The sequence below is a fragment of the Ranitomeya variabilis genome, chromosome 5 (genome assembly GCF_051348905.1).
Source record: "Ranitomeya variabilis isolate aRanVar5 chromosome 5, aRanVar5.hap1, whole genome shotgun sequence".
Classification (NCBI taxonomy): domain Eukaryota; kingdom Metazoa; phylum Chordata; class Amphibia; order Anura; family Dendrobatidae; genus Ranitomeya; species Ranitomeya variabilis.
This window is the reverse complement of record NC_135236.1, coordinates 381,573,532-381,597,233: the sequence shown is the minus strand read 5'-3', so window position 1 is coordinate 381,597,233 and position 23,702 is coordinate 381,573,532. Positions and strand designations below refer to the sequence as shown.

Genomic DNA, 23,702 nt, shown 5'->3' with positions numbered 1-23,702 from the left:
TTTCCTTTGCCTCTTGCTTGAGAGGGCTGAGGTTGTGGGCCACGAAAAAAACTTTTCCTAGGCTGTTTTTGCTCAGGGAGCGCTTTCTTTTTGTCGGTGGCTTTATCGAGAATATCGTCTAGGGCTGGACCAAAGACGTAGTCTCCTTTAAAGGGTATGGCGCAGAGCTTAGACTTAGAGGTGATATCCCCACTCCATAGCTTAAGCCAGAGAGCTCTTCTGGAAGAGTTGGAAAGTACCAGGGATCTGGCGGCGACTCTTACAGATTCCAGAGAAGCGTCCGCCAAAAACCCTGTAGCTTTATGCAGAATGGGAAGGGAATCCAATATCTCGCCTCTTGAGGTACCTTGAGATATGTGATTTTCTAATTTCTCAAGCCAGCAGGAGAGGGCTCTAGCCACACAGGTGGAGGTGACATTAGCCTTAAGGACAGATGTAGAAGTTTCCCATGATTTTCTGAGGAGACTTTTGATCTTTCTATCCATGGGATCCTTCAATTGAGAAGAATCCTCAAAGGGGAGTGCAGTTCTTTTGGCGACTCTAGCCACCTGCACATCGACCTTGGGAATATCTAATTTAAGATCATCCTCAAGCAGAAATCTGTGCTTCATTTCTGAAGGGGTACTGAGACGCTTCTCAGGTAGTTCCCATTCTTGATTAATCATACTGATAATATTAGCATGAACTGGGAAGCCCACTCTCCTCTCCGATGAAAGACCACCGAACATCTGATCCTGTATGGACTGCGGTACAGGTTCCTCTTCTAGTCCCATGGTATTACGGACAGCAGAGACTAGATCCTCAATATAGTCTGAGGAGAAAAGGTACTTCCTGACCTCAGCTTTAGGCGATACTGGATCCTCCCAGCCAACAGATGAGGCATGAGAGAGGTCCGAATCAGAGTCGGATTCCACAACCTGAATCTTCCTCTTTTTAGCCGGTAAATGAGGTTGTGGCTGCGGAGGTGGAGGTGTAAAAGCTGCCAGGGAAGATTGTACCTCCTGTTTTACTAGTGAGCGAATCTCATCCAACAGTGATGGCTGCTCAGCTCTTATTATTCTGTCAGTACATGACTGACAGAGTTTCTTGTCCCAGTTAGGAGGACATTTAGTGGAACAGATAGGGCACTTCTTCCTATAGGCACCTTTAGGGGCAGGTTTTTCTCCCTGAAATATATAAAGGGAGAGAGAGGTGAGGACTTCTAACCCCTGCTACACTCCTCCCGGATCCCATCCCTGCAAACACTCACAGAGGCAGGGGTGGCGCTGGGCTCCGTAGATACGGGGCATGAAGAACCATCCATACTGGGGGAGATAGCCTTACCTCAGTGGTGGTTCAGCAGGCTTTTATGGACGCCGTCCTAGCACCTGCTCCAGCGATTAATCCCCCTCCAGGATCCAGGTGAGGGAGCTGTGAGGTCCGACACGCCGGCCGGCGAAACCCGGAAGTACCGGCTTCTTAGTGTATGGAGAAACCGGAAGTGACGCGCGAGAGCCGCCGACGTCACTTCCGGAACGCCGAGCCGACAGCATGGAGGAGGAGGACGCCGGGCAGCTCCAGGAGGAGCCCGGTCAGGGAACCCAAGCCTGCTTTGCCCTCGTGGGGGCGCGGGAAGGCCGGGAGGGGGTCCCGAGGCACCTGCAAGCAGGACGACGGGAGCCGCAAAAAGAGGGAGGCTGAGAGCGACCGTCTGCTGCCCGGCTATACAGGCAGAGCCTGAGAAGGTACCGTAGCCGCCGGCCACTACAGCACATGGAAAACCTCTCCCTGTCCCATGGGGAACAGGAAAGACACTGGCAAGTGGGAGGTGGGAGGTCCTTTTAACCTCTGTGTTTCCTGTTCCCCATTAGGGCAAAGAGACAACCTCCATATGCCGTCGTGGAAGGTGACTAGAGAAAAAGGTAATTTTGACCAAAAGTGTCCAAACTTTTACATTCCACAGTTGTACAGTATATCACATATAAACTTGACTATTTATTTTTACGTTAGAAATTCAATTTGGATAAATTTCTTAAAGGGGTTACGGTAATTTCCCAATTTTGCTGAATTTATGGAGAAACTTGATGCTAAGCTGTGACTGAGGACCTTTCATCACTTTGTATATGCAAAACAGCATGATAAAGTTGAAGATCTGAATGAAACAATTTTTTCCGAATCTTCATTGTGGTGGTGTTAGCAGAGATTCTCTCTCCTTGGCGCTTACTTTTTCCAGTGTTTGAAGTTGCCCAATCATAAGCAGGAGGTGTTATGCAGGGGAAGAAAAGAAAAATAGAAAAAAAAAACATGCACAGAGAAGGTCAACACCAGTTTTCTCTGTGTGCTATGGTAAGACTGATGTGTCTAACCAGATTACACATTGGCAATTACTGACAGCACAAATGCAAGAGGAAGACAGCTGTGCTATGTGTCATTACCTACAATGAAAATAATGGGCAACACAAAAGATGTATATGAAACAATAAAGTGCTACAACTGACTGCACAAGGGTAAATAGCCATATAGTAAGAGAAGCAGACAAGCAGAATAATGGTGCACACCCAAACATGAAGGGCAATAGAAATGCCTCATTGAAACAAAAGTGCTGATGGACTTAAAAACAATTAGAAAACAAAAAGACAAGATGACAGTAAGCAGTGGGAAGACATAATAGTCCCAAAAGTATATTATTGTGTATACAGGCATATACAAAGGAGATGCCCCACCAATCAGGTATATAAGTGGTGTTTAATATAGTAGTAGTCCCACGAGATATATCCAATAAGAGTAAAAGGGATTTTTAATATACAGAGGGTATAGCATGCAAAAAAAAAATATATATATATATCAACATGATCAAAATACCACAATCAAATATGAAAAAATGTGATTGTATATACAGACAAAAATAGTCAATAACAACAAATATTACTGTACAGTTAAAGTGCAGAGGATGAAACAATAGGTATAATATATATGTCACATGAAGGATCTATGCACCTACTTTCAAAATGAAGGCAAAATGGGGTAATTAACCCTATTACGATATGTATTCAAATTACCCTTAGAATATATGGAAAAAAAATTAAGTTTAGATACTCTTTAATAAAATATTTATAATAAACATTGAAGAGTTTAATGAAGAAAAATGAAGACTGTGCTATTAAGTAGTAAAGTCCAACATAGTCAGTGTTGTTTAGTCACTAATATACCCATTGTCAAAATTCCATTATATAACCCACCTGGGTTATACTATGCCTCCAAATACAGAAGTAATATAGAAAAAACAAACAAAACACTTACGCATGATGACCATCATTGACAGCATAATCATCAGCAGTCCAACCAGTCAAATCTTTTATGGAACTATCAGCATTATTTTGGAGCAGATATTTCACTAAACTGATGTGGCCGTTACTTGCTGCAATCATTAAAGGGGTCCTGTAATAAAAATGAAATTTTGTAGAGCATAATTGGAAGTTGATACAGTGAGAACACAACAGGATTACAGCATTTGAACAATTTGGAAAACCCTTTCTAGATGACCTAATGAGAGAACATAAAGGGGCCCCATGACTACTACCCCTATATTGGGCAAAATAAAGAGCTTCTGCTAAGTAACTCTTGCCCTTGAGGACTTAAAGGGAACCGGTCATGTCCCAAAACACTATTAACATGCCAGTTTAAATGTTAATAGCGTTCCAATGCTGTCCAGAAATGGTGATGCCATCAGACAAGAGGTGGTTCTTAGGGTTCCCATCCAAACATTCCTCACCTGACCGCTGGTCTGGGTGCTGAAATTGATTTGCATCAACTCTAGTGGTGGGAACAGCTGCAGCACAGGGATGAAAGAGTCATTTTGGGTGAAAAAGTAATTTTGCATAGGACAAGTATGATAACTAGTATTTTCTCATCTGGGAATTCTAGAAAATATTATGCACTTGTCTCTGCAGTGGTGCTTTCCGACAAAGTGTTCGCTGAGGTCACTTGTGGCCACATATGTTATGGTATCGCACACTGTTGGTGGTATGTTGGCCCATTCCTCCATGCAGATCTCCTCTAGAGCAGTGATGTTTTGGGCCTGTCGCTGGGCAACACAGACTTTCAACTCCCTCCAAAGGTTTTCTATGGGGGTTAAAATCTGGAGACTGACTAGGCCACTCCAGGACCTTCTTATGCTTCTTACAAAGCCACTCCTTCGTTGCCCTGGTGGTGTGTTTGGGATCATTATCATGCTGAAAGACCCATCCACGTTTCATCGTCAATGCCCTTGCTGATGGAAGGAGGTTTGCACTCAAAATCTCACGATACATGGCCCCATTCCTTTTCTTTCATGTACACGGATCAGTCATCCTGGTCCCTTTGCAGAGAAACAGCCCCAAAGCATGATGTTGCCACCCCCATGCCTCACAGTAGGTATGGTGTTCTATGGATAACAACTCAGCATTCTGTCTCCTCCAAACACATCGATGTTTTGTTTCTATCAAACAGTTCCACTTTGGTTTTATCAGACCATATGACATTCTCCCAATATTCTTCTGGATAATCCAAATGCTCTCTAGCAAACTTCAGACGGGCCCGGACATGTACTGGCTTAAGCAGGAGGACACATCTGACACTGCAGGATCTGAGTCCCTGGCGGCGTAGTGTGTTACTGATGGTAGCCTTTGTTACGGTGGTCCCAGCTCTATGCAGGTCATTCACTAGGGCCCCCCCATGTGGTTCTGGGATTTTTGCTTACTGTTGTTGTGATCATTTTGACACCACAGGGTGAGATCATGTGTGGAGCCCCAGATCAAGGGAGATTATCAGTGGACTTGTATGTCTTCTATTTTCTTATTATTGCTCCCACAGTTGATTTCATTATACCAAGCCACTTGCCTATTGCAGATTCCAGCCAGTCTTCCCAGCCTGGTGCAGGGCTACAATTTTGTTTCTGGAGTCCTTCGATAGCTCTTTGGTCTTCACCATAGTGGAGTATGGAGTGTGGAGTGGGATTGTTTGTGGTTGTAGATAGGTGTCTTTTATACTGATAAGTTCAAACAGGTGCCATTACTACAGGTAATGAGTGGAGGACAGAGGAGCCTCTTAAAGGGAACCTGTCACCTGAATTTGGCGGAACCGGTTTTGGGTCATATGGGCGGGGTTTTTGGGTGTTTGATTCACCCTTTCCTTACCCGCTGGCTGCATGCTGGCTGCAATATTGGATTGAAGTTCATGCTGTGTCCTCCGTAGTACACGCCAGCGCAAGGCAATATTGAGAGCCAGAAATCTTGAAGGCAATATTGAGAGCCAGAAATCTTGCATGTTTTTAGGTGACCAAATACTTATTTTCCACCATAATTTGCAAAATAAATCTTGCCACATCAGACAAGGTGATTTTTTGGATTTGTTTTCTCATTTTGACTCATAGCTGTGGTCTACCTATAATGTCCACAATTGGTGGCTGACAATACTTTTTTCCCCACTGTACATACAAGTAGATGTGAGAAAGCAGAGCACTTGGCAAAACTAACAATAGAAGTGAAATCTTTAAAAGTATTAATGTATTAATGTATATATAGGTCAGAATTTGTCAAGACTATAGTCTAAAAAGATATGCCGGAAAAACAAAGAAAACACTAAAGCTGGTTGGAAATCTTTAGAAAACGTCAAACAGCGGAAACAATTATCCAATTAAAAGAATATGGGAGATGAGGTTCTGTACCCGATAAAGGCCACTACACAGTGTACAGAGATGACTCAGCTGCAGATATTGTAGACACTTCTGGACGCAAGACCTGAGGGACCCAGCACTCCCACTCATCAGATAACGACCATCAATATCTAAGTGCTGGACAACCATTATAAACCTGCAGTCTGACTGGTCTCTATTGATAACAATGTAAACGCTTCATCAAAATCTCTGCTCAGTTACTTCAGAAGAGAGTTCACATATTTGCTAAAGAAAACCTAAGTATTCTAGGAACATTCTTGTCTCCATCTTGCCAGAGATTTTTACCTTCCATTGCTGTCCCTTAAATTTAAATCTGCTCCTTCTTTGACTAAAAGCTCCATCATTTCTTGATGATTTTCAGTAACAGCAAGAATAAGTGGTGTACAGCCATCCTTACAGGGAAAAAAAAAAAGAAAAAAGATGTTAGTCGAACTATGAGGGTATACTGAGACTGCGGGGGGGGGGTTGAGGGCACACTCAGCAGAGATTGTGCAGGAGGGCACACTCAGCAGAGATTGTGCAGGGGGGCACACTCAGCAGAGATTGTGCAGGGGGGCACACTCAGCAGAGATTGTGCAGGGGGGCACACTCAGCAGAGATTGTGCAGGGGGGCACACTCAGCAGAGATTGTGCAGGGGGGCACACTCAGCAGAGATTGTGCAGGGGGGCACACTCAGCAGAGATTGTGCAGGGGGCACACTCAGCAGAGATTGTGCAGGGGGGGCACACTCAGCAGAGATTGTGCAGGGGGGGCACACTCAGCAGAGATTGTGCAGGGGGGGCACACTCAGCAGAGATTGTGCAGGGGGGGCACACTCAGCAGAGATTGTGCAGGGGGGCACACTCAGCAGAGATTGTGCAGGGGGGGGCACACTCAGCAGAGATTGTGCAGGGGGGGCACACTCAGCAGAGATTGTGCAGGGGGGGCACACTCAGCAGAGATTGTGCAGGGGGGCACACTCAGCAGAGATTGCAGGGGGGGCACACTCAGCAGAGATTGCAGGGGGAGGCACACTGAGCAGAGATTGCAGGGAGGGCACACTGAGCAGAGATTGTAGGGGGGGGGAACACTGAGCAGAGATTGCAGGGGGGGGCACACTGAGCAGAGATTGCAGGGGGGGCACACTGAGCAGAGATTGCAGGGGGGGCACACTGAGCAGAGATTGCAGGGGGGGCACACTGAGCAGAGATTGCAGGGGGGGCACACTGAGCAGAGATTGCAGGGGGGGCACACTGAGCAGAGATTGCAGGGGGGGCACACTGAGCAGAGATTGCAGGGGGGGCACACTGAGCAGAGATTGCAGGGGGGGCACACTGAGCAGAGATTGCAGGGGGGGCACACTGAGCAGAGATTGCAGGGGGGGCACACTGAGCAGAGATTGCAGGGGGGGCACACTGAGCAGAGATTGCAGGGGGGGCACACTGAGCAGAGATTGCAGGGGGGGCACACTGAGCAGAGATTGCAGGGGGGGGCACACTGAGCAGAGATTGCAGGGGGGGCACACTGAGCAGAGATTGCAGGGGGGCACACTGAGCAGAGATTGCAGGGGGGGGCACACTGAGCAGAGATTGCAGGGGGGGCACACTGAGCAGAGATTGCAGGGGGGGCACACTGAGCAGAGATTGCAGGGGGGCACACTGAGCAGAGATTGCAGGGGGGCACACTGAGCAGAGATTGCAGGGGGGGCACACTGAGCAGAGATTGCAGGGGGGCACACTGAGCAGAGATAATAAAATTATAACACTCAAAAAAAAAAAAAAAATCAAATATATGAAATGGCCAGTTGCTTGTCATTAGACTTGTAGCTGCAGCACAAGCAGATTTAACTTGTGGGGAATGAGGGCAGCAAGACCATACAACATTACAGCGATTGTGTAGAAGGTCCGCTACGATGTAGGTGCAAGCTGGAAGTTTTCTGGGTCTATAACGTAACAGGTTAGGAAGTCGTCTTTTACCTACATTTAGTTATTATGGGCATTTTTTGAGTAAAATTCAAGCAGGTCGCCGCCCTATTTTCCAGAGTAGCGCATCAATGGCAGGATTACTTGCCTAACTATTCAAGAATCTGCTTTTTTTCTCACTTTGGCTAAAGATCATGTAAACTAAAGTGGACATACTAGAGGTTTTTTTTTATCTTTCATGTACTCTAATAAAAAAGGAACAAAGCTGACCTTATTCATTGCATTGATGTTGGCACCGTGTTCGAGGAGCTGAACGGCTATGGACATGGATGGAATAAGAGCAGCGAGATGAAGAGCAGCGTTCTCATTGATGTCTACAACATTAGGATCGGCTCGATGTTCGAGCAATACGGTTGCGCAGGGTTCATGCTGACACTGAATAGCCTAGTAACAGAAAAGAGCATTACACACTCCCAGCTCTCCCAGTACACGAGTGCTCCATCCCTCATCAGATTTACACATACCTTCATCACTGGAGACCGACCATCATTGTCACAAGCATTTAATTTCGCCTTGTTTTCTACTAACAGTTTCACCACATCCAGATGCCCATTTGCACAAGCAAGATGCAAAGGTGTCCTAAAAGAAAGAACGTTTAGAATGGAATGAGGGTTGTACAAAAGCTAGAAAATAAGGTAAATGTCAGATGTCAATGTAATGTATAGCATATATCATGTCCATATTATAACTGCCATTGATATGCAGAAGTACTGTATTTGCGAGATGGCGACTGGTCGTCAGTTGTCTATTGTTTATGGGGGCTTCAGGGTCTCAGCCATGGGAAGGGAACATATGTCCTAAACTAACGTACATAGATCAGAAAGGAATGAACACATACTGCTAAAAGCAGTTGTCCTGCAAATACACTGATTGTTGGAAAACCCCTCTAAGTATTCCAACTTAATTAATGTAGACCCTAAAGGGGTAGTCCACTACTTGATCCCTACGTTTGCCCCCACTATAATAATAACACTTATACTCCCCTCAGGTGACATTCCAGCGGTGTCGACACTGGCTCTCTCAAGGATCGCGTAACATTTTTATGTCATGCGTGACCCCTGCAGCCAATCAGCGCTGCCTTCACTCTCTTCACCTTCAGACATATCGCATACATCCAGAGAAAGTGAGAGAGCAGCCGCTCTGACTTCCTGCGGATGTATGTGATGATGTTCGAGTAGTGGACAACCCTTTCAAGAGTCAATCTAAATCGGGAGATATGGTGTTTCTTCCACGCGGACACTACGTGAATGCTGCTGGCGATCACTCTCATATGACACCCCTGCCGTATTAGTGTTGTGGGGTGGTACCGTTTAGAAGTTGAGCCTCTTTTTTTCCCATTTTCATCTCCCTGGGCACATTAGTAAGGAGCTGCTAATTAGTGGACAAACACTTTAAAGAACAAGACACGTCACTAGGTCACAAGTTGCCGCTTTCTGTTATTACCGTATTTTTCCGACTATAAGACGCACTTTTTTTCCTCCAAATTTGGGAGGAAAGTGTGGGTGCGTCTTATAGTACGGATATAGCATGTGGGGAGGGGGGCAGCAGCGAGTGGGATCGCAATGATATCCCACTTCAGGATGTCCCCGCTGCCGGAATCAGCTGCTGGGGAAACCACATGGCCCCGCTGATTAAGTGCAGTGAATATTTATTAGCGGCTCCCCGCCCACCGATCAGCTAAGCGGTGAGCAGCAAATGAATACTGCACTTAAGCAGCGACACACAGTTTCCCCAGCACGGATTCTGGGGAGAATCTGTGTGTCCGGGGGAGGAGGCAGCAGCAGCAGGGGCCAGGAGATCGCTGCATACCTGCCTGTGCTGGACACTGAGCTGTCTGTGGTGCACAAGGAGGACCTGTGTGATGTCAGAAGTGGGCGGGCTGGAGCATCACATGGCAGCTCAGAGCCCTCCCTCTTCTGACATCATCATAGGTCCTTCAGACTCCCACCTAGAATCTGCAGCTTCCTCTTATGTCCTGCGCTGTGGAAAGGCAACAACAACAGGGAGGGCTCTGTGTGTGCAGCCATGGGATGCTCCAGCTTTTACCTCACCACAGGCTGGCTGGCTGCCACAATTAAGAGGTCAGTCTTTACAAAACACAATAAAGCACTCTGCCACTCGTTTGGTGAACTATAACTCCCAGCATGTCATAGGATCTGCAGGACATGCTGGGAGTTATAGTTCTCCCATGGGATTTTAAAGCAGCACTCCAGTGTTATTTTGCAGTGCTGGAGTGGTGCTTTCAATATAAGCCCTGTGCCCCCATTCTTATACTCACCCTCCAGCATCTTCATATAGTATACAGACACCACACTGGTCCCGCAGCTTCCAACATAATAACGTACTATTATATATAATAACACCACATATAATAGTATGTTATTTATGTCATTAAATATTTTACCACATTTTTTTTGCTTCAAATATTTTTTTCCCTATTTTCCACCTCTAAAACCTGGGTGCGCCTTATAGTCCGGTGCGTCCTATAGTCCGAAAAATACGGTAATTTATTCCTGCTGGTTTCCTGAGTATTCCATTTATTTTGCTTAATTAAAAATCTGCCATAAAGTTTGGTTTTGCTGTAACTGAACTGACCTGGAGAATGACATTGCTAGGCCAATTATCCTACAAAACGAACATGGTAAAATGAAAACCCAAAAAACTATGGTTTACTTGACATCTTTTTTCACACTAATTGCATTTTTCTTGTTATTCAGTAAATTATATGATAAAAAGTAATGGTGTCATTCAAAACTACAACTTGTCCATCAAAAATTTAAAAAAGTTAAGGCTCTTAGAAAAATGGGAGGAAAAATTAAGGCACAAGAACGAAAAGTAGACCTGTCATGCAATGTTTTCTGACTACAATATTGATTGGCTCCACAGCATTGGCCATGAATAACAGATTGGCTGGGGTCTGACTCTTGAGACCACCTTTAATAGCCCCTCCATAGGTCTGTACGCAGGGAGTTGGTGGTGTCGGGCTTTTCAGCGCGGTTCCATTCACCTGAATAGGGCTGATCTGCACCAGACATAGCCACTATTACACAAGTCGATGTATCAGGGGGTCCTTTAGGGAAGAGCAGCTCTTTATAGTGGCTCCTCAATGTGACTAATGTAGAGGCCTCTCACGCCTGAATTACATGGGCTAGCAATACAACATTTCAGGGGAAACTATGGATGGCTGAAATCTTTACAAAAAGGGAAAACGGCAACATATTTAATGGGAAAATCCACAAAGACATGATATGCTGGCGAATGCCCATTTAAATTCCTGTCTTATTCCCATTCTCTTAGATTAGTCTTTGGCAGCATTAATGGAATTTCATATACTTAAAAAGAAGGCCACAGTTTTGTGACCTTGTGTAAATAAATATAGTCTAAGTTCACACGGTCAAATTTCAGGTAAATGCCCACGGTGTGTATTTTCCGGGTAGATTTGTGTGCAGAAGAACTGCAGCACAATACAGTGCCAGCTAAGGAGACTAAAAAAATCTCACCAACGCGTTTTGGAAATTTTCCGCTCATAATTTGACCAGCTGTGCGGATTTTAAAGGGAACCTATCACCCCGTTTTTTAAAGATTAGATAAAAATAGTGTGAAATAGGGGCAGAGCTGGGCTTTACATTAGTGCCTTTTTGTTGCCTTTATTCCCCCGTTAGGCTGCCGAAATACCTGTGTGAAGTGGCCGTTTTGTCCTGTCACTCAAGTTGGTCAGGTCGGATGGGCGTGGTTACAGCGCTGTTTCTCCCCCAGAAACCTGCTCATCATTACGTTGGTGGCGTAGTGGTGTGCGCATGTCCAAAGCGAAGATCCACTGCCCAGGAGATTCAAAACAGCGCGGGCTTCGCTATTCGCCGTTTACCGGTGGGCGCGGCCATCTTTCCTGTGGCCGCGCATGCGCAGATGGAGCGCTCTGCTGCCCGGGCTTCAGGAAAATGGCCGCGGGATTCCACACTATTTTTATCTAATCTTTAACCCCTTCCCGACCCATGACGCCTATGCGGCGTCATGGAATGATCGCGTCCCTGCAGATCGGGTGAAGGGGTTAACTCCTATTTTACCCGATCTGCAGGGAGAGGGGGAGTGGTACTTCAGCCCAGGGGGGGTGGCTTCACCCCCCCGTGGCTACGATCGCTCTGATTGGCTGTTGAAAGTGAAACTGCCAATCAGAGCGATTTGTAATATTTCACCTAAAAAACTGGTGAAATATTACAATCCAGCCATGGCCGATGCTGCAATACCATCGGCCATGGCTGGAAAACCTGAAGTGACCCCCCCCCACCCCACCGATCGCCCCCCCAGTGCTCCGTTATGGGGTCCGGTCCCCTCCGTCCTGTGCTCCGCTCCCCCGTCCTCCTGCCCGCTCCCCCCCTCCTCTATGTCACCCCCACGGTGCTCCGACGCCCGCCCCGTGCCCCGATCTCCCCCCCCTTATACTTACCGAGGCTCCCGGTGTCGGTCCGTCTCCTCGCTGGGCGCCGCCATCTTCCAAAATGGCGGGCGCATGCTCAGTGCGCCCGCCGAATCTGCCGGCCGGCAGATTCATTACAAGTACATTTTGATCGCTGTGGTAGGTTCTATCACAGCGATCAAAATAAAAAAATAATAAATAAACCCCCCCCCCCTTTATCACCCCCATAGGTAGGGACAATAATAAAATAAAGAAAATATTTTTTTTTCTTTTTCCACTAGGTTTAGGGTTAGAACTAGGGTTAGAACTAGGGGTAGGGTTAGGGTTACGGGTAGGGTTAGGGGTAGGGTTATGGCATGTGCACACAGAGCGGATCGGCCGCGGATCCGCAGCGGATCGGCCGCGGATCCGCAGCGGATCGGCAGCGGATCGGCCGCGGATCCGCAGCGGATCGGCCGTGGATCCGCAGCGGATCGGCCGCGGATCCGCAGCGCATCGGCCGCGGATCCGCCGCGGATCGGCAGCGGATGGGCCGCGGATCCGCAGCGGATCGGCAGCGGATGGGCCGCGGATCGGCAGCGGATCGGCCGCGGATCCGCAGCGGATTGGCAGCGGATTGGCCGCGGATCCGCAGCGGATTGGCCGCTGCGAATTCGAAGCAGTTTTCCATCAGGTTTACAGTACCATGTACACCTAAGGAAAACCAAATCCGCTGTGCCCATGGTGCGGAAAATTCCGTGCAGAAATGCTGCATTGTATTTTCCGCAGCATGTCAATTCTTTGTGCGGATTCCGCAGCGTTTTACACCTGTTCCTCAATAGGAATCCGCAGGTGAAATCCGCACAAAAAAACACTGGAACTCTGCTGTAAATCCGCAGGTAAAACGCAGTGCCTTTTACCTGCAGATTTTTCAAAAATCGTGCGGAAAAATCTCACACGAATCCGCAACGTGGGCACATAGCCTTAGGGTTAGGGTTGGAATTAGAGTTAGGGTTGGAATTAGGGCTAGGGTTTGAAATAGGGTTAAGATTAGGCTTGTGGTTAGGGTTACGGATAGGGTTAGGGGTGTGTTGGGGTTACAGTTGTGGTTAGGGTTGGGATTAGGGTTACGGTTGGGATTAGGGTTAGGATTAGGGTTGGAATTAGGGTTACGGGTGTGTTGCGGTTAGGGTTGTGGTTAGGGGTGTGTTGGGGTTAGGGTTGTGATTAGGGTTATGGCTACAGTTGGGATTAGGATTAGGGGTGTGTTGGGGTTAGTGTTGAAGTTAGAATTGAGGGGTTTCCACTGTTTAGGCACATCAGGGGTCTCCAAACGCAACATGGCGCCACCATTGATTCCAGCCAATCTTGCGTTCAAAAAGTCAAATGGTGCTCCCGCCCTTCCAAGCCCCGACGTGCGCCAAAACAGTGGTTTACCCCCACATTTGGGGAACCAGCGTACTCAGGACAAACTGGGCAACAACTGTTGGGGTCCAATTTCTCCTGTTACCCTTGCAAAAATAAAAAATTACTTGCTAAAACATAATTTTTGAGGAAAGAACAATTATTTTTTATTTTCACGGCTCTGCGTTATAAACTTCTGTGAAGCACTTGGGGGTTGAAAGTGCTCACCACACATCTAGATAAGTTCCTTCGGGGGTCTAGTTTCCAAAATGGGGTCACTTGTGGGGTGTTTCTACTGTTTAGGCACATCAGGGGCTCTGCAAATGCAATGTGACGCCCGCAGACCATTCCATCAAAGTCTGCATTTCAAATGTCACTACTTCCCTTCCGAGCCCTGACGTGTGCCCAAACAGTGGTTTACCCCCACATATGGGGTATCAGCATACTGAGGAGAAACTGGACAACAACTTTTGGGGTCCAATTTCTCCTGTTACTCTTGCAAAAATAAAAAAATTCTGGGCTAAAAAAATATTTTTGAGGAAAGGAAACACATTTTTTATTTTCACGGCTCTGCGTTATAAACTTCTGTGAAGCACTTGGGGGTTCAAAGTGCTCACTACACATCAAGATAAGTTCCCTTGGGGGTCTAGTTTCCAAAATGGAGTCAATTGTGTGGAGTTCCTACTGTTTAGGCACATCAGGGGCTCTGCAAACGCAACCTGACGCCCGCAGAGCATTCCATCAAAGTCTGCATTTCAAAACGTCACTACTTCCCTTCCGAACCCCGACGTGTGCCCAAACAGTGGTTTACCCCCACATATGGGGTATCAGCGTACTCAGGAGAAACTGGACAACAACTTTTGGGGTCCAATTTCTCCTGTTACCCTTGGGAAAATAAAAAATTGTGGGCTAAAAATCATTTTTGAGAAAAGAAAAATTATTTTTTATTTTCATGGCTCTGCGTTATAAACTTCTGTGAAGCACTTGGGGGTTAAAAGTGCTCACCACACATCTAGATTACGGTAGTTCCTTGGGAGGTCTAGTTTCCAAAATGAGGTCACTTGTGCGGGAGCTCCAATGTTTAGGCACACAGGGGCTCTCCAAACGCGACATGGTGTCCGCTAATGATTGGAGCTAATTTTCCATTCAAAAAGCCAAATGGCGTGCCTTCCCTTCCGAGCCCTGCCGTGCGCCCAAACAGTGGTTTACCCCCACATATGGGGTATCATCGTACTCAGGACAAACTGGACAACAACATTTGGGGTCCAATTTCTCCTATTACCCTTGGGAAAATAAAAAATTCTGGGCTAAAAATCATTTTTGAGGAAAGAAAAATTATTTTTTTATTTTCACGGCTCTGCGTTATAAACTTCTGTGAAGCACCTGGGGGTTATAAGTGCTCACTATGCATCTAGATAAGTTCCTTGGGGGGTCTAGTTTCCAAAATGGGGTCACTTGTAGGGGAGCTCCAATGTTTAGGCACACAGGGGCTCTCCAAACGCGACATGGTGTCCGCTAACGATTGGAGCTAATTTTCCATTCAAAAAGTCAAATGGCGCTCCTTCCCTTCCGAGCCCTGCCGTGCGCCCAAACAGTGGTTTACCCCCACATATGAGGTATCAGCGTACTCAGGACAAATTGGACAACAACGTCTGTGGTCCAGTTTCTCCTTTTACCCTTGGGAAAATAAAAAATTGTTGCTAAAAGATCATTTTTGTGACTAAAAAGTTAAATGTTCATTTTTTACTTCCATGTTGCTTCTGCTGCTGTGAAACACCTGAAGGGTTAATAAACTTCTTGAATGTGGTTTTGAGCACCTTGAGGGGTGCAGTTTTTAGAATGGTGTCACTTTTGGGTATTTTCAGCCATATAGAACCCTCAAACTGACTTCAAATGTGAGGTGGTCCGTAAAAAAAATGGTTTTGTAAATTTTGTTGTAAAAATGAGAAATCACTGGTCAAATTTTAACCCTTATAACTTCCTAGCAAAAAAAAAATTTGTTTCCAAAATTGTGCTGATGTAAAGTAGACATGTGGGAAATGTTATTTATTAACTATTTTGTGTCACATAACTCTCTGGTTTAACAGAATAAAAATTCAAAATGTGAAAATTGCGAAATTTTCAAAATTTTTGCCAAATTTCCGTTTTTTTTACAAATAAACTCAGAAATTATCGACCTAAATTTACCACTAACATGAAGCCCAATATGTCACGAAAAAACAATCTCAGAATCGCTAGGATCCGTTGAAGCGTTCCTGAGTTATTACCTCATAAAGGGACACTGGTCAGAATTGCAAAAAACGGCAAGGTCATGAAGGGGTTAAAAAACGGGGTGATAGGTTCCCTTTAAAATCTCCAGCAAGTCAATTCTTTGTGCAGATTTTACTCTTAGGCTTCTTTCACACTTCAGTTGTTTGGCGTCAGTTTGAATCCGCCGTTTTCATCAAATAGCGGATCCGCCATTTTTTTTTGGCGGATCCGCTATTTTCCCATAGACTTGCATTAGCAACGGATTGTGACGGATGGTCGTCCGTTCCATCCGCCATGTGACGGATCCGTCGAAATTTGGCCGACGTCATCTAGACATAGACGGACATTATAACGTTTTTTGTCTGCGCCGAAATGGTGGTTCGCGACGGATCCGTCGCGTCCGCCATTCCATAGAATGGCCGCCAATCTGCTTTTTCAATTGCACATGCTCCAAAAAGTAGATACTTTTCCCAGACAACCCCCAAGTAACGGATCCGTCAAAAAACGGATCCGTTAGAACCGTTTTCTCAACAATTGTGACGGATTCGTCGATCCGCCACTATGTCGGAGCAGACTGACGCCAAACAACTGAAGTGTGAAAAAAGCCTATGTTCACACGTTGCATTTTTCGCTGCAGGCCAAACCTGCTCACTTGGCAGTAAAAAAGCTGCTACAAAAATCAGATTTTACTGCATTGTTATTGTCTATGGTGCATGCCGATAAAGTTCAGCGCCCCCCCAAAAAAAACAAACAAACAAAAAAAAAACCCATGATGCAGCTCCCTTAGATTTTTACATCAGAACCTGATACTTGTGTTTTTTGCTGCATTTTTGCACTTACTTGTTACTTTCTATGGATGAAAAAACGCTGCAAAAACGTTGAAAGTGACAGTGCAGTTTTTTAAAAAAATGCAGTTTTCTAATTCAGTCAGGAAAAAAAAAACAATGTAGCTTAAAATTTGCATAAAAATAAGCAGCAAAAAAAGCTACGTGTGAACATCGCCTTACAATGCGTATGATGAAATTGTCATACATGTGGATTTTGATGCAGAAATGCAGCACAAATGCCGTGGAAACTCAAGAGGAAAATCCGTATCAAATTCACAACACGCACACAAATAGGTCGAAAATTTCGGCTCCCAGGAGGAAAAGATGCACTTTCGGCAAATTGGATTTGATTTGATTTTTATTTAGAGAGATCAACCACTTCCTCAACAGCGTCTCTTCTTGAAGGTGACACTAAACAAGATTTTCTAGATCTAGGGTGTGGTTAGAGTGTAATTTGTTTGGGTTTTTTTTTTCCAATATTGTTAATCATAGCAAAATTGTGACATTTTTAATGTAGATTTGCATTACAAAGAGGATAAAATTATAAAACTAAAATATACAAAATTTGGCAGCAAAGCCTATATAACCATGATATAAAACAAATAGGGTCAGATTGACACTAATGGAGAATGCAGATCACTGGAATGTGAGGACGCCAAACAAGAAGATCAATTGTTGGACCAGACATACAAGTGCAGATAAACCAGCACCTTGGACAATGGAGAAGAGTTTGGATTGTGGTTACCATGCCAACATATACAGGGAAGATACGGGGGACTTTTACCATGAGGATGTTACTAGTGACTCCTTATAGCCACATAGTAACCGGATACCAAAGTAATCTGATTACGATTTAGTGAGATTTAAAGCCTAACCTAATTCTACCACTTCACGCAGAGACGACCATACTGCAGCCAGGCCCTCGTCACATCACACTGTGGATTTACACTGCCGTCACCCAATGGAGGCCGAGAGATTGTTTTTTCATGCTTTGTCAGAGCAGCACACTACGGTATAGGATCCTAGAAAAGGACGCTGCATGTCTTACCTGCTTCCTATAGGACCATATAGGCCATGTATCCCATTACGGGGCCATGCAGCGGGGCACTCACAGGCTGACCAATACAACACACTGGGCTAATACAGGGTTTCCGAGTTATGGGACGTGTAGTGCAATTATTCTAGGCCCTCATCTTTATAGAACATTGGTCTTTTTTTATACCTCCCAATATTCAGATCTGTGCTTGCAGTCAGTAAATGGGAATATTCTTGTTTAAATCCACCAGTCTTGTACCAATTGGATATGAGAAAAAGATCTGGGCTCTGCAGAGCATCATAATAATATTCTTTATTATTTATTATTCATAGGAATGAAGCGGTGATAGAGAATGTGCCCCATTTCATTGCCTACAGGACTGCCAGAGATGGCACAGGTTGAATATCTCCTGTTTGATTCTGCATTACAGATCTATTCCTATCTAGCCTCCAAAATACTGAAGTATGGAGGTCGCATACAGCGGCACATTATGGTTACACAATTATATATCAATGTGGCAGGACTTTTTACCCCACAAAACAGCCATTAATGGTTTATAATGCAAGTAAAATGTTCCTACGTGCTTGCTGCTTATTGCATGGGTTACCGATCACTGCAGTCTATGAAGGAGCACACGATTACAAGCTCACTGGATCCAGTGCCTTGGCTTGCAGCATTAGGCTATGTGCACACGTTCAGGATTTCTAGCAGAAATTTCCTGAGCAAAACAGGACATTTTCTGCAAGAAATCCGCATGTGTTCTTATCGCGTTTTTGGTGTGGTTTTTCTTGCGGATTTTTCCGGATGTTCCCAATGCAATAATATAGTGGGAAATCCGCAAAATTAATGAACATGCTGCGTTTTTTTACCACGATGCGTTTTTTTCGCAGAAAAAAAAGCATCATGTGCACAAAAATTGCGGAATGCATTCTAAATGATGGGATGCATAATGTGTGCGTTTTTTTCACGTTTTTATAGCGAAAAAAACACGAAAAATCTGCAACGTGTGCACACAGCCTTAAAGAGACCAAAGTTCCAGCCAGCACACAGGACAATACCTCTGGCCTTAGCGAACAGTCAGGAGCGCACAGTACCCTCAGCACGCAGAAAGCTGGGACTCTGGGGAGGGCTGCACTCCTGCAAACAGAACATGGGACAATCCATTCAAAAAGACGCTTAAAAAAGGGTGTTCCAATCTCCTATCCCAATATGTAGTAGGTGTAATAATAATATTAGCAAATCTCTCCAGTTAGAAATGTAGTACAGTTCTTCTGATTCGCTGTGTCCCTTACCCTATGTGTAGTGCATTGCAGTTGCTTAGATATCCCTGTTTACAGCAACTATCTGTCATAAAGATCATTGATTAGGCTTCTTTTACACATACCGGGTTATTTGTGGTCCGTTATTGTGGGCCGTATTGCCCCAATTTTCACAGTCTGCTGCAATAACGGACCGCAGAAAACTTGCGGATCGTCGTTTTTCGGGTTTCCAATACTATGGAAATAGTATTGAAAATAAAACCCGGCGTTCCGCAAAACCGGAAGTGACGGTACACCGCAAAAACAAGCTTCAGTTGTTTTTGCGGCCCCATCGATTTACAATGGGGGCTGTGTTTTTAAGCTGTGAAATATATCGAGCAGGCTCGATATTTTTTCATGGCCGTAAATACGGCCCATCATGGAATTATTGCGGTCCCATAGATATCTATTGGGGCCGCAAAAATGGGCCACAAAACAATGGTATGTGTAAAAGAAGCCTTAGCCAGGGATATCTAAGCTACTGGAATGCCCTGCACATGGGGAAAATGACATAGTGAGTCAGAAGAACTATACTACATTTCTCATTAGAGGTATTTGCTAATATAATTATTATTATAGGATCTTGAAGAGGAGAAAACCTAATTAAACACTAAGAGCGCATTATTATTATTGAGAAAATACAGTGTTAGTTGCCATCTCCCTAACGCCAGGTTTATACATCTGTGAGTCGCCATCTGTAATGCACAGGCCGGCCGCGAGCTTCCTGATCGGAAGTCGACAGACTCATATGCCTATGAAGACGTTCAGGTCAGGAGACACGTGGTTAATCCACACATTACAGATAGCAACTGATGGAGGTTGGGTTCAGGAGGCCGGATCACTAGAGAAATAACCCCCGGAGGGACATGGGAGGATGGGTCTTATAGGCTATGTGCACACGTTGTGGATTGGGGTGCGGAATTTTCCACACAAAATCCGCATCTCCTGGCAGAAAACGCAGGGGCGGATTTGACGTGGATTTTCTGCAGTTTTTACCCCTGCGGATTTCTATTATGTAAGGGGTCAGAAACGCTGCAGTTCCGCACAAAAGTAGCAGCATGCTACTTCTTTTGTTCCGCAGCGGTTTTCATGCGGATTTTTCCACACCATTAGCACAACTTTTTTTTTTTCCAATAGATTTACATTGTACTGTAAATCACTGTGCAGAACTGCAGCGTTTCGGCGCGGAAAAAAATGCTGCGGATCCGCAGTAAGTCCGCATCGTGTGCACACAGCCTTATTATCACTATGTATAAAAGAATGTCCCATCGCTGTACCGGATGCATCGCACAACAAGGCCAGACTCCTTAGGACTAAGCTCACACAGGGCGTTTCATTAGCGGTTTTTTTTTTCTGCCACAAAACCTGATCTCTTGGCAAGAAAGAAGCTGAAGAATAAAGCCTGTTTCCCTCGGTTTTTCCTGCGGTTTTGGCATGCTAGATTTGTCTCTGGTGCATCCTGATAAAGTTTAGTGCTGAAAAAAAAATCCTATTCTACAGAATAAGGTTTTGATGCATTTTTTGTACCAAAACCTGATAGCGGCGTTTTTTCACCACCCAGTCATTTCAATGGGCGAAACACACTGAAACAAGTGAGCGGCTCCATCGTGCAAAGCACAAAATCCCATAGGGGTGGAGCCGCATATTCATCCCTGTAATGAGCGGTACCACGTGACCGCTCACACAGGACAAGCTGCCGACACTGAGAGGAGGCATCGTGGGAGCTGGGTGAGTATTTTAATGCCAGCGGGCAGGCGCGCGGGGGTGGGAGGTGGGAGGAACTTTATTTTAAACACAAAAATAATTAAAAAAACATTGATTTTTCATTCCTTCTCTCCAGCGAACACTGCTGGGGAGAAGGAATGAATGCTGGCTTCACCACCACACGCAGGGGGGACAGCGCTTAACTCTAGCGCTGTCTCCTGCACGGTCCGTGTGGTCCTTAGTCGGCACACGGGCAGCCGCAAGTGTGCCACACTGATGTGCTGCATGAGCACACGGACAACTCCTCTACCGATTTTTCCGGTACCGGAATTATGTGGACGTGTGAGACTGGCCTATGCAGCAGTGCAGGAGCGTCCAGCAAGATACTGTAGGCGGTGCAGCCCCACTGTGGGAGGCCATGCTGCGCCCTGTGGTTCCTGCTCACCTGCTCTCCTTGTCCACCTGGTTGACGTCCTGCTTGGGCAGCAGCTGCCGGAGCCTGGCCACATCCCCGGAGGAGGCCGCCCGGTGCACCTTGCTCAGCTCCTTCTCCCTCAGCTCATAGCCGCCGGCGGACTGCGCGCTGCCGGTCTCCGAGGTGCTGGAGGGGGGACCGCTCTTCTTCTTCCTCCCGAACCCGAATATCTTCTTCATGGCCCCCTAGAAGAGTTGCTGCAGCCTGAGGGGAGACGTGCTGGCGGCAGGGCAAGAGCAGCCTGGCTACAGCGCACCCTCACACGTAGCGGAGTACACGGGAGCGCTCCATGCTGAGGGCATTACCTCACCGAGACAGCCCGCACCGTGCCCACCCCAGGGCAGTTAGGGCACACAACCCAGCCACCGGTTGCTACGCTCCGCCCTCCCCCAAGCGTCGCTCGGTTACTATAGGCAAGAACCAATCAGAAGCGGCTCGGGTAAAAAGCAACGCCACGCACAGCCGGAGCTCCGCCCACAACCGAGGGTTCATGCGAGAATAGATTGATCACGTGGTAGCTTAGAAGGCAGCCGCCTTCTTCCGAGTGCTGAGCGCATGCGCGGCGGCTTGAGGAGGACTCTATAGGAACTCATCCAAGCAATGGTGACAGCAGGTGGGAAGCTGTCTCCGCAGTGAAGAGATGTCCTGCAGCATAGATATAGAGGAGCAATAGTAGATTCACATCATAATGGGCGGCCTGATAGTATTCCCCTAATGCCCAACTTTTACAGACCAGAAAGCCGGACACAAACTGCGACAAATTACCCACAGACACGCCAATACGGAAGCTGGGATAATGTCCGTATAGCGCTGCGGAGCATGGTGGCAATATAGAAGCGTAATCATAAGAGGTTATTTGTTTGTCCATTCATAGCTGTAACGGCCAGAAGTTTCCGAATTTTTCTATAATCTTCACACTAGAAGGTTGTAGGTTTTGCTTTTCTGTGTCTGTAAGGTCGTGTTCACACGTAGCGTAAACGCTGCATCTTTGTGTTCTGCGGGTGTCCGCACTCATCTACACAGTGGTAACTTTCTCTGCTTATTGCTTTTAGTTCACTATTTCCCCCGTATTCGATGCATTTTTGGTGCAGATTTGAAGCAGCGTTTTTCATGCTTTTTTTTTATAGAACAGACAAGCTTTTTTACCTGCATGTTTTTCAGGCTATGGAGTAAAATAAGCACCAAACCCCTCAGTTCGGCAGGGTCTTCAGACACACGGGGGCGCTCTTTTCATGAGTTTAATTGCTTGGGCAGGTAAACACAGCAGAATTTTTGCACAAAACCGCAGAAAAAATGCGTTTAAATAAACCCCAATGCATTTTTCAGTCCAGAATCAAACCACATTGCCAGGGTGAACGCCACCTAATGCCTACCCGAGAGCATGATAGATATGTATATATATATATTTAATAATAATAATAATCTTTATTTATATAGCGCCAACATATTCCGCAGCGCTTTACAGTTTAACAGTTTCAAACACAACAGTCATAGGTAACCATGTTAACAATACAGTAATAAAGCAAAATAAGACGACCCTGCTGGTGAGAGCTTACAATCTACAATGAGGTGAGGGAGATACAAAGTACAGATGTGTATTTACAATGATGGTCCAGCCATCTTCAGGGGGTAGGGGGGTAGATGGAGATAGTGAAGGGGCTACACACACACAAACATAAAACGACTGATTAGGGAACGTGATAGGCCGCTCTGAACAAATGAGTTTTGAGCGAGCGCCTAAAACTATGCAAGTTGTGGATGGTCCTAATATCTTGGGGTAGAGCATTCCAGAGGATTGGCACAGCACGGGAGAAGTCTTGGAGTCGGGAGTGGGAGGTACGGATTAGTGCAGAGGTTAGTCGAAAGTCGTTTGCAGAGCGCAGCGGTCGGCTAGGCCGATAGACAGAAATGACTGAGGAGATGTAAGGGGGAGGTTAGTCGAAAGTCGTTTGCAGAGCGCAGCGATCAGCTAGGCCGATAGACAGAAATGACTGAGGAGATGTAAGGGGGTGCCGCACTGTGGAGAGCTTTGTGAGTGAGAACAAGTACTTTGAATTGTATCCTGTAATGAATGGGCAGCCAGTGTAATGACTGGCGAAGAGCGGACACGTCCGAGTAACGATTAGCCAGATGGACGACCCTGGCTGCTGCATTAAGGATAGACTGGAGAGGGGAAAGTCACGTGAGGGGGAGGCCAATTAATAGAGAGTTGCAGTAGTCCAGGCGGGAGTGGATTAGGGCGACAGTAAGAGTTTTTGTGGTCTCCATGGTGAGAAAAGGGCGTATTCTAGAGATGTTCTTTAGGTGTAAGCGGCACGAGCGGGCAAGAGATTGTATGTGGGAGGTGAAGGAGAGATCGGAGTCAAACATAACACCCAGACAGTGTGCCTGCTGCCTAGGTGTTATTATGGTGCCACCCACGGAGAGGGAAATGTCAGATTTAGGGAGGCTAGTAGAAGGCGGGAGCAGTAGAAGTTCAGTTTTAGAGAGGTTGAGTTTCAGATAGCGGACATGATGTTGGAGACTGCAGACAGACAGTCACTGGTGTTCTGTAGTACAGCGGGGGTAAGGTCAGGGGATCACGTGTATAGTTGTGTGTCATCAGCATAAAGATGGTACTGAAAGCCAAATCTGCTGATGGTCTGTCCAATTGGGGCCGTG

At 46.0% G+C, this 23,702-nt stretch overlaps 1 protein-coding gene across 8 annotated transcripts in view; it reads right to left on the bottom strand.

Annotated features, from left to right (window-relative positions):
• The window catches only part of ANKRD26 (ankyrin repeat domain containing 26), a 154,984-nt gene extending 133,461 nt beyond the window's left edge, over positions 1-21,523 (bottom strand). For 4 of the 8 annotated variants that reach the window (XM_077264993.1, XM_077264995.1, XM_077264997.1 and 1 more), the window contains exons 1-5: positions 21,012-21,523; positions 8,119-8,233; positions 7,865-8,038; positions 5,978-6,084; positions 3,280-3,417 (exon numbers count right to left, since the gene is read on the bottom strand). In XM_077264993.1, the coding sequence (XP_077121108.1) occupies positions 3,280-3,417; positions 5,978-6,084; positions 7,865-8,038; positions 8,119-8,233; positions 21,012-21,220 (743 nt within the window). In that variant the 5' untranslated portion in view covers positions 21,221-21,523. The remainder of the gene's footprint in view (positions 1-3,279; positions 3,418-5,977; positions 6,085-7,864; positions 8,039-8,118; positions 8,234-21,011) is intronic. The other 4 variants (XM_077264990.1, XM_077264992.1, XM_077264996.1 and 1 more) reach the window with 1 other exon arrangement.
• Positions 21,524-23,702: the final 2,179 nt, after the last annotated feature.